A 12,021-nucleotide genomic window follows, 5' to 3' on the forward strand; every position below is an offset into this window, starting at 1 on the left:
TGGCATCACCTGGCATGAAGGAAGATAAATTGACACTGCATTGTTGTGGAATGAGAATGACACAGACTTTTTCATTTGAGTCTTGAACATTCACACAAATCACTCAGCTGGATGAAGCAGGTGGTAGTCAGGTATCAGATACCATTGTGGATGGAAAAATCTGCAAGCTCCTGTCACATGCATTACACACTGTTATCAAAGACGAGGGTATAAGGAGAGCCCTTGATAGCAAAAATGACCAATAATGCATGAACAGTGGTTTCAGCATTGTGGAGAACAACTTGGCAACATACAGAAAATTTGATAACACATGCTACTGAAAAATGGGGCCTGAAAATTTGATGCGCACCCTCTCCTGAGGTTGCTCCAGAGCTGGCCAAGGGGAAAATTTGTATGGTAGCACAACCTGATTCTGTGCACAGCCTGCATGAGGTGTTTAATACCATGAATGATCACTGGCCAGGAGACGTGACTCCAATCAAAAGCATTTGTGTGAGACATACCCCAGTGTGATACATGCAGCAACTGGAGGATGGAAGGATGCAATGGCCAAGAAATAATCTCTCAACAGCTTTGCTCCTGCTTGGCAAGCATGAGGATCTTCTGGATGATGTGGAGCTGATCTTGCTGCAAAATAAATGCACACCATGCTCTACACTGAAGCTGCTACTAAAGAGGGTGCATTCGGACTGTCGCATCTGGACTGCTGAGATGATTTTCTGGAAAAGTATGTCAGCAGCTATGGCAGAAAAAGAGACATCCAGCAACATCTGCAACAAGGTATCATCCAAAGCAAAAATTAGAGCCTTCCATTAGTCAAGCCTCAGCTCAAGACCAGCTGGCAACCAAAAAAGTAGACCTGTATTTGCATGTTGTCCAGTGGACTGGTTACGAATGTCATTACTGTAATAACTGGGAAAGAGGGCACACCTCTGCAGGCAGTGGGAGTTACTTCAATATCTTAGAGTAAGGACTGAATAAGGAAAACAGGGAATTGTGGTCAGTGCGAGTAAGAACTTTGCTCCATGCAAGAAAATGTGAAACTTTCTAATGCCCCAAATGAAAACAAATGCCTCCTTTTCCACCTCCTTGTGCCATGGAAAGTGTCTCTAATGTGTAAGCAGTGGGTTGCTTGGTGCCATCTGAGTTGTGATGGGACAAAACCACACCAATAACATTTTGGGGTGCATCCATGGCCAAAGTTAATGGTTTACCCAGTGTGAAGGAATCTAGACAGTGAGTGGGCACAAACACTGCTTGAGGGACTGAAAGGCCCGTCAATAGTCCACAGAGAACATGAACCTGACTCCATTCTGATGAAGCCAGTTAAGAGGATGGCTGATGGGTGTAGCATGAGAATGAACATAGCATAATAAGATATCTCTCCCAAAAAGTAATGGAGTTCTTTCAGGTTCTTGCATGTTGCGATGTTGCTAAAGGTTTTGACAAGCTCATCCATGGGGATGAGGGCATCTTTGCTAAATACATGTCCCAAAAAATACACCTGTGTGGAGAGAAATCTGCATTTTTCCAGTTTGCAGTGAGGCCTTTCTCCAGAGGGCATTTAAGACTGCCTGCAAATGTAAATGCTTCTCTCACGTAGAGCTCATTATCCAGATGGCATTGAAGTAGTTTACAGAACAAGGAATATCCTGAATCAACTGCTCCAAATGCTATCGATAAATCACTGGTGCAGACAAAATTCTAAAAGGCAAATGACATTTACATTTTAGCTGACTGTGACAATTTCCAGTGTTGTCATGCCTTGTGCAGATATAAAAGTTGTGACAAGTATGTTACGTTCTTACATGTGTAACACTTTTCTTTTTTATGTAATTTTAAATTGCAGCCACCATTGATGTGGTATTTTTTCAATGCTACCAGCGGCAGTTACACCTTCAACAAATGCTGCAGCAGAAGCATATACAACAACTAGCAGATAAAACAACTACTTAAACAGAATGTGAAATTGTTCCATGCTTATGCCACACTGATAGTGGACCATGCAATGGCAGAGAAGATTTATCCTCTGCTGCCTCTGAAGGCAGTGTTCTGTACTATTCCACTGCACCATCCACACCAGCTCATTTGTGTCCATCTTGATATCTAATGACAGAGATACAAAACTATACAGTTCTACAGTACTGCTCTTGTTACTGTGTTTCTTCTTTACTTTGATTATCTCGATTGTCTTGCATACACTAGTGATCAGTTGCACTATTGGTACATATTACTGGTATTTTAATCTCATTCTATCCTGTTTTATGTTCTATGTAAAGTTCAGTGCTTTGAACACTTCATCCCAGGCGTACAGGTTTTCCATCTCCTCGTGAATTGAGTTTTCACTCTGCAACAAAGTTTGTGCTGGCATGAAACTTCATAGCAAGTTAAAGCTTTGTGCTGGACTGAGACTTGATCTCAGGACCATTGGTTTTTGTGAGCAAATGCTCTACCAACTGAGCTACTCAAGCAAGCCTCATAACCTACCCATCCTTACAGCTTTACTGCTGCCAATACCTCATCTCCTACCTTACCACCTTCACAGAAGTTCTCCTGTGAAACTTGTGGGACTAGCACTCCTGGATGAAAGGATATTGTGGAGATATTGCTTAGCCTCAGTCTGGGGGATGTTTCCAGAATGAATTTTCCCTCTGCAATGGAGTGTAGAACACATTGTGATTTTTTATCTCAACCTTTTGTGCTTGAGGAGCTCAAAGGGCAAAGATTCCAAGTTTGAGTCTCAGTCCAGCAAACAGTTTTAATCTGCCAGGAAGTTTCATATCAGCACACACTCCACTGCAGAGTGCAAATTCAGTCTGGAAACATCCCCCAACCTGCGGCTAAACCATGTCTCCCCAACGTCCTTTCTTCCAGGAGCGCTAGTCCAGCAAGTTTAGAAGGGTAACTTCTTTGAAGTTAGGCAGGTAAGAGGTGAGGGACTGTTGGAAGTAAAGCTGTGAGGACAGGTTGTGAGTTGTGGTTGGGTAGCTGAGTTAGTAGGGTGAAAGGCAAAGGTCTTGAGTTCTAGTCTCAGTGCAGCATGCAGCTTTAATCTGCCACAAAATTTCCTCAGGAGTTTTTTCAACATTTGTGACCAATCATGTACTTTCATCACTTTGTAAACACCATGTTCTACATTGTCCAACCACTGCAGCTGAATTGTCTAAGAGAAACTACCTAAACTTGTTTGGCTTTAATTTACCTGCTATCCTTACATATGTCTGATTAGCTTTTCCCACCGATGACTCATATTAATTTATTTGTTTTTGTTATAGGATTTTCTTAATAGACATATAGATATCTTTTAGAAAGTTCTACTACTTTGAACCTTCCCAACAATTCTTTGCAAGAAAATACATAAGGCCTTCTTACATGAGAAGCTTCATAAACAGTTTTAATGTGCAAAGATGTAGACTCCTTACCATAGCAATTATGGTAGTGAGTGTCCTCCTGACCTCACATACACCTTTCTGAAGAAGGCTTTGTCCAAGAACTAAATGTGTAACTGTCTTTCGTTGTGCTTATCTGCAACTCAACATGTCATCTTTATGGTGAATAGTAATCTATCTGTAGGTTATGGTTTTATAGTTGCTGTATGCACAGTCCCATTGGGATACCTTGACCATGTATCAGATATAGGGAAGCTCCTGGCATGGTATTGTGTGGCTTGTACAATATAATCACATGGTATGTGACAAAATAAGAAGAGGTTGTGATGTCACTTTTCACTGAAGAAAGCAGGTAACTAAGTCTGACCACTGCTCCAGAAGGATCAGAGCTGAAAAAAGTCAGAAGACAGATGCCAAAGACAGATTCCCTGCCTCCACTCCAATATCCCTCTCTGTTGTACTTCTATGGTGGGCTGGAGTATGGTGATGTTAGGTGAACCTGCAGAATAGACTCCACCAGTTTTACAACCACAAGCCCTGAATATTGATAGAGATTCCCCACTGTGAAAAACTTCCCCAGCTTCCAATATTCTTCCTCCATTCCCTGCCAAAAAACTGCCAGTAACTAGGCCCTCTTCATCTCTGTGGACGTGCCCAATTTAAAAAATAAGCCTGAATGTGTTGGTAATGTTATAGCTGGTCACATACCCAGTCAATTAACATAAGTGATCCTACAAAACTACAGATGTCTCACCCCTACAAAAATTATGCAAACTCTATTTATGGTGTTCAAGTACAAAAAAATTTTCATATCTCATTGGGCCAGTCAGCAGCTTGACAGCTGTCTTTATGTATGCCCACATCACCACAGGCCACTGCAACTGATAGCATTCTTTTTTTTAATCATACTTGACAGTTTGTGTTTATGGGTAGCTCTTGGGTATCCAATTTACCTCAGTTACTTTCATTTGATTTGTCTCCAGCACAAACAGGTTACACTGTACTCACCAATTTCATTATGTCAAACCATTGTTTGCTTCCAACCAACCCACAAAGTCTGTCTTTTTGTTCTTGTTAACTTTTTTCCATTCTCTGTGTGACTGAAAGATTTCATTGTAAGCCCATCCTTATTAAAAATTTTGAAGTCCTACTGTCCCTATGAGGCACATCAGCTTTCCTCTTTTGCTTCTCTATCATCATTCCAATTTTCCCATTTCTGTCCATTCAATCACTTCCTATTCCTCCATTCTCGATTATTATTCCTCCTTTCATTAGTTTTGACTCTCTGCTCCCTACCATTTATTCTCAGGTGCTACCATTTCTATGGGGGTTCCAACTCCCTCTGGGTGGCTCGCTCCTATTCTCCATTCTCTCTAAAACACTAATTTGTTCCAGAAAATCCAACATGGAACTCCTGTTTTCATCTCATAACAGTAGAGTTCAATACAACCAAGAATGTTTCCATACAGCATTTGACAGCTACAACATGCACACATTAAAATCTGTCTACCACAGTTATCCACATAATAAAGATTTCATACTTGACATACACTTCATTTGATATAGATTTACAGTACATATGCCACTGATGATCGGCTACATGTTCAAGTACTGGTCTATTAATTAAATATTTTCACATTCATCTCATGGTGTATAACAAGATGTCTTTAACAGAGTTAATGAATTGTGTTGTATAAAGCTAGAAGCGTATGTGTTGCAGCTGGTGGTGATAATCTACATCTCTTAAGTTAATGATAACAACATAATTCCATGCTCTGGCTTTGGTATTGTTGAAAATTACAAGCTGAATCACAAATGATTACAGTAATCTGAGAACATCATACCAATTTGTTCAACAAATCAATAATTTTTAATTTTTTCTATGCAAAACTAACTTTCTACAAAAGGGTTGCTTTGAGAATAAAATAAACAAGTTAATGATAATATATCATTTTTTTAAATTTATTGCTCTTTCATGGAGAGTTTAAATGACTGTTGTATTTATGATTTGAAACAAACTGTTTTTATTAAGTACTAGTATATAATTATAAACTTGAATGATTTTAAATGTAGCATAAGAGCTTCTTAATGAGACAGTGTGTAGCTGCTGGGCATATTACAGTATGTCATGGCTCTAGAATACGCTAGTTGTATGGACTTACTTGGTATTTTCTGGTTGCTTCAGCTGGCCTGCATTAACACTGAACAGTATCACTCCCATTAACCAGTTTTGTAAAACTCAGTTATATAATAAATGAAAAGCACTAGTTTGCTTTTGTTCTACCATATTACTTTTATTGTGTGAACCAGTTTTCAGCTTACAAGGCTACCTTCAGACATTTACTGAATATTGTTACCAAAGAAGTTACAATGTTGGTAAACAACATTGGAAGATATGTTACACATCTAGATTGAAGCAGAAACATACAGTAAATAACATCTTTGATAGTGTGGTGGTAATGCAATATAAAAAGTAAAAAAATTGAACAGTAAATAAATAAAAACAGAGTAAACAGAAAAACCTTTACACAAAACAGAAATAGCAAGCCTACATAACAGTTTATATTAATAAACAAAACCAATAAAATAAAATTAGCACGTGACAAGGCTACATCAGGAGGTATAAAACATGGAGAGTGATACACAAACTAATTAAAATAAGAAAGCATTATCAATGTAGCTACAGAATCTATAAGGAACTTAAGCAATATCAATAAGATAAACAGAAATAAATAAATGCAGGGCAGTGAGAGGAGAGTGAAGGAGCATATAGTAAATACAATCTTTGAGAGTGTGATGGTACTGCATTCTAAAAGGTAAAAAAGTCTGAAGAGTACACAAATACAAAAGGAGTAAAACAAGAAAAAATGAACATTATACTCAGAACTGTGACTATGTAACAGTTTGCATTAAATAAATGAACCAAGTAAAATAAAAAAAATACATGATGAGACAAACATTGAAACTTCTATGGCGACAGTATTCATTAAATGTCTGAAGATGGCCTTGTAAGCCGAAAACTCGTTAACACAATAAAAGAAATACTGTAGATAAAAAGCAAACTTGGGCTTTTCATTTATTATAATGTTGTTCTACCAAGAACCAATGGAAGATTCAGTTAACTCAGTTATATCATTATTGCTGGATGCAAAAAAAGATAATTTGTGTTTTTGATTTAGTTGGGGGCTTGATCTTGAATAGTTTCTTTCATTTTAGATCTCTCCATGCACATAAGACTTGTTGCTTTGATCGTTTCAGTTTCTGAATGTCACATTCATATGTTTTTCAAGTCAAGTCTAAACTCTCTTATCTTAGTAAATTTTTGAGTAAAATTTTTAAAGATTTTTAATGTTTGGAAGAATGAGATTCTCCTTAAATTTTTTTAACAGATGTGCCAGAAAAATAATGAATGGAAAAAGAAAATTTGACTACTGAACTTGAAGTATAAAATAACAATATAAGGACTTGTAATTTTCGACTATGGTGAACCTATTCTTCTTTCAACTTGGCTGGCTGCATATGAAAATCCCATTCTACACACTTACTAAGAAAATCATTGCCACATAAACTGATTCCTACAGCAATTTACTATTAGTCCATGTGGGCAGCTAAGATGTTATTACAGAATCTGCTATGTTATTTTACTATGACTCCAATATTATAAAGGCCTGAATTGTCATGTGAGCCTGAATTTCTGACCGTTACATACCCTAATGAAGCAAAATATTTAATATCCCCAGTAGACACACAAAAAAGTAAAACTGATGGCATTATTCTAGGTATTGAAACTCAGTGAGGAGAGAAGATAAAGTAGTGAAGGTCTTAGTGACCTGCATTTCCTTTTTAATCTTTCCTCACTGTATCCCTCTCTCCTCTCTGAATTCTGAACCTCAGATAATGTCATCACTTCTGGTTTGGAACAGGTCACTGTCACCCATCATCAGCATTTTGACTCCTGAAGGTATGTACCAGCCAGAAGTTCTCTCCTACATTTATTATATTTCTCAGTTGAATTTTCCTTTGAATTGTCATTCATTTACAGATGAAAATGGGTGTAATAGATTTTGCTGGACGTAACAGAAAAGGTCAAAGAATTATGGGTCTTATACATCCAGATACCCTCAAGACTAGTGAACATCTAACATGGAACATTCCAGACAACTGGAGTCTAGAAGATGCTGCTACTGTGCCCTTTGCATTTGCTATGGTATGAAATATGATATAGTCAATGTGAAGAATAACCATAATCTTATATACTGCACCATTTTTATTACTAGTTATTGATAAGTAACAATAATACTAACAATAACAGCTATAATAATCCAGAATGAGATTTTCACTCTGCAGCGGAGTGTGCGCTGATATGAAACTTCCTGGCAGATTAAAACTGTGTGCCCGACCGAGACTCGAACTCGGGACCTTTGCCTTTCGCGGGCAAGTGCTCTACCATCTGAGCTACTGAAGCACGACTCACGCCCGGTACTCACAGCTTTACATCTGCCAGTATCTCATCTCCTACCTTCCAAACTTTACAGAAGCTCTCCTGCGAACCTTGAATATTAATGAAGTTTGTTAGTGATGTATTATATTTACAGTCAGCTTTACTATGTAATTTATCACTTAAAATTACAGTCGCACACATTTAACAATGTTGGAAAAGACAGATTGCTACTTACTGGAAAGAAGACACGTCAAGTTGCAGACAGGCACAATCAAAAGACCCTCAAATATAGCTTTCAGCCAAAGCCTTTGTCAGTAAAGAGACACAAAAACACACACATGGAAAAAGCAAGAACACTTCATGCACACATGACTGCCAACTCCAGCATCTCAGGCAGGAATGCAACGTCACATGGGATGCAAGCATCAATCTGGAGGGGGTGTGGAAGGGGAAGGGGAACGTATGGTAGTGTATGGGTGGCAAGAGAGATGAACACTGTCTGGTGGAGTGTGCAGGGACTAGACTGCCAACAGGCGCAGCATCAGGAGGTTGTAGGGCAGGGAGGTGGGGAAAAAGTAACAAAAATGGAGAGGAGCAGGGAAAGATGAGTGGATGCATTAGCAGAGGGCTGCAAATAAACAGGGTGGAATTTGAGAATGAGGAGGACATGGTAGGACAGAAGTGGTAGAAACTATTGGGTGGAGGGTGTGAGGACCGTATGTTATCGTAGGTTGAGGCTGGGGTAATTACAAAAGCAGAGAGTGTGTTGTAAGGATAACTCCCAACTGCACAGTTCAGAAATTCTGGTGGTGGAAGGAAGGGTTCCACATGGCCCAGGTAGTGAAGCAGCCATTTAAATCAAGTGTGTTACGTTCACCTGCATGTTGTGCCACAGGGTGGTCTACTTTGATCTTGGCCACGGTTTGGCAGTGGCCATTATCCTGATGGACTGCTGGTTGATAGTCAAACCAATATAAAAAGCTCTGCAATGATTGCAGCAGAGCTGGTAAATGACATGACTGCTTTCACAGATGGCCCGGACCCTGATGGGGTAGTATAAACCTGTGACAGTACTTGAATAGGAAGTGGTAGGTGGGTGGATTGGGCATGTTTTGCACCTGGGTCTTCCACAGGGATATGTTCCTTGGGGTTGGGATGGGACTGGTATAGGAATGAACTAGGATGTTGTGCAGGTTGGGTGGGTGACAAAATACCATTTTAGGAGAGTTGGGAAGTATCTCGGGTAGGATGTCCCTCATTTCAGGGCACAGTGATAGGTAATCAAAGCCCTGGAAAAGGATGTGGATCTTTTGTTCTGGTCTAGGGTGGTGTTGGGTGATGAAGGGGACACTCCTTTGTGGCTGATTTTTGGGGGTGGAGGGGGGATGTAGGTGTGAGGGGAAATGGCTCAGGAGATCTCTTTGTGGACCAGATCTGGGAGATAGTGCCTGTCTGTGAAGGTCTTGGTGAGACCATCAGCATACTGAGCAAGGGAGCATGCTATATGGGAGGGATTTTTTGGTGTAGGGGATGATAGTTTTCAAAATGCAGTGCTGTTGGTGGTTGGTGGGTTTCTATGAACAGAGATGCGAATGGAGCCATCAGAGAGGAGGAGATCAACATCTAGAAAGGTGGCACACTGGGCTGAGGAAGGACACATGAAGCAGATGGGAGAGAAGGTGTTGTGGTTGTAAAGGAACAAAGACAGGACGACTTGGCTCTGAGTCCAGATCATGAAGATATCATCAATGAACTTGAACCAGACTATGGGTTTGGTGGTTTGGGAGGCTAGAATGGTCTCCCCTAGATGGTCCATAAAAAGGCTGGCATAGGAGGGTGCCATGTGGCTGTCCAAGGCTGTGCCATGAATTTTTTTTTGTGTACCTTTTCTTCAAATGAGAAGTAGTTGTGGGTTGGATAAAGTTAATAATGTGTATGAGGAATGAGGCAGTGGGTTTCAAATCTGAAGGACATTGGGAAAGGTAGTGTTCAATAGTGAGAAGATCATAGGCATTAGGGAATTTGATGTATAGGGAGGTGATGTTGGCAGTGATGAATAGGGATCCAGGATGTAAAGGAGTGGGGATGGTGGAGAGTCATTGATGGAAGTTGTTGGTGTCTCTGACATGGGAAGCTAGTTTATGGGCAACTGGTTGGGGGTGTTGGTCAATGAGTGCTGAAATTATTTCAGTGGGAGCACAATAACCAGCCACAGTGGGTCGTCCAGGATTGTTGGGTTTGTAGATTTTGGAGAGGATGTAGTAAGTTTGTGTGTGTGTGTGTGTGTGTGTGTGTGTGTGTGTGTGCAGGGTGTGTCATAGGTTTGAGGAGGGAAATGGATTCATGGAAGATTTCTGGGAAGGACCTATAGCTTTAAGCAGGGATTGGAGATTGTTTTGGACTTTTGGGATGGAATCACTCTGGGAGAGTTTACAGATGGAGGAGTCAGATAATTGGCAGAGGCCTTCTGCCAGGCAGTCATAGCAATTCATAACAACAGTGTTATGGGAATGTTTTGGCTCTGGGTATGGTGATGGGTTGGAATGGAGTTTTGAGAGATGTGGAAAATTGAAAAGGTCAGCTAGGCAGGCTTTAGCTGCTAAGAGGGGAGAAGAGGTGGGAATACTGTGGGTACGATAGGAGTTGGATATGGTGCCCCGAGGACACATCTTTTCTTTGATCCTTCACAACCTCAATTCCTTCTCTGCCATCCACTCCACATGGTTCTCCTCAACCCAGCATGCCACCTTCCTTGTGGTTGACCACATCCTCTCTGATATCTCCATCTGGACCTCTGTCCACATTAAACCCACCAACTACCAAGAGAACCTGCATTTTGACATCTGTCATCCATTTTACACAAAAAATCCCTTCCATATAGCCTGACTACACTGGAACGGCATATCTGCATTTAAAAAAACTCCCTTGCTCAGAATGTCACCAAGGCCTTCACAGACAGGCACTCTCCCCCTGATCTGGTCTGCAAACAGATCTCCTGAGCCATTTCCCCTCACACTTCCAATCCTCCCTCCATCCCCAAAACCTGTCACGCAGCAGTGTCCCCTTCATCACCAAGTAGCATCCCAGATTGGAACAATTCAACCACATCCTTTGCCAGGGCTACGATTACCTATCATCGTGCCCTGAAATGAGGGACATCCTACCGGAGATACTTTCCACCCATCCTAAAGTGGTGTTCTGTCACCCACCCATCCTCCACAACGTCCTTGTCCATCCCTACACCACTCCCAACCCCAACCCAAAGGAAAATGTCCCTTTGGAAGACCCAGGTGCAAAACCTGTCCACTCCACTCAACCACTACTTCCAATTCAAGTGTTGTCACAAGTTTAATCTATCCCATCAGGGACCAGGCCACCTGTGAAAGCAGCCATGTCACTTACCAACTGTGCTGCAATCATTGCAGAGCTTTTTATATTGGTATGTCTATCAGCCAGCTGTTCACCAGGATGAATGGCCACTGCCAAGCTGTGGCCAAGAACAAAGTAGACCAGACTGTGGCATGACATGCAGCTGAACATAACACACTTGGTTTTAATGGCTGCTTCACTAACCGAGTCATCTGGATCCTTCCCTCCACCACCAGCTTTTCTGAACTGTGCAGATACCAGTTATCCACTCTTATAATTATCATGGCCTCAATCTATAGTAACATACTGTCCCCATACCCTCCACCCAATAGTTTCCACCGCCTCTGTCCTACTGTCTCCTCGTGATTCTCATCTCCCACTTTGTTTATTTGCAGCCTGCTACCAATGCATCCACTCATCTTTCCCTGCTCCTTTCCTTTTTAGTTACTTTTTCTCCACCTCCTTGCCCCACAACCTCCTCATACTGTGCCTGTTGGCAGTCTAGTCCTTGCACACTCCACCAGAAAGCATTTGTCTCTCTCTCTCTCTCTCTCTCTCTCTCTCTCTCTCCACCTGTACACTACTATACCTTCCCCCTCCCCACCTCCACTCTGGCCCAAGATGCTGGAGTTGGCAGTCACATGTGTGTGAGGGGTGTGTGTGTGTGTGTGTGTGTGTGTGTGTGTGTGTGTGTGTGTGTGTGTGTATTTTTCTTTTACTGATGAAGGCTTTGGTCAAAAGCTATATGTGAGTGTCTTTTAATTGTGCCTGTCTGCAACTTGACATGTCTTTTTTACGGTAAGTAGCTATATGTCTTTCCCA

The 12,021-nt window shown here is 41.1% G+C and overlaps 1 protein-coding gene across 1 annotated transcript in view; it reads left to right on the forward strand.

The window, feature by feature from the left end:
• Positions 1 to 12,021, forward strand: part of LOC124798507 (fatty acid synthase-like) — a 379,784-nt gene that overhangs the window by 260,222 nt on the left and 107,541 nt on the right. The window contains exon 25 of the mRNA XM_047261946.1: positions 7,432 to 7,596. Coding sequence (XP_047117902.1) covers positions 7,432 to 7,596 — 165 coding nt within the window. The remainder of the gene's footprint in view (positions 1 to 7,431; positions 7,597 to 12,021) is intronic.

Source organism: Schistocerca piceifrons, chromosome 5, assembly GCF_021461385.2.
Source record: "Schistocerca piceifrons isolate TAMUIC-IGC-003096 chromosome 5, iqSchPice1.1, whole genome shotgun sequence".
Lineage (NCBI taxonomy): Eukaryota > Metazoa > Arthropoda > Insecta > Orthoptera > Acrididae > Schistocerca > Schistocerca piceifrons.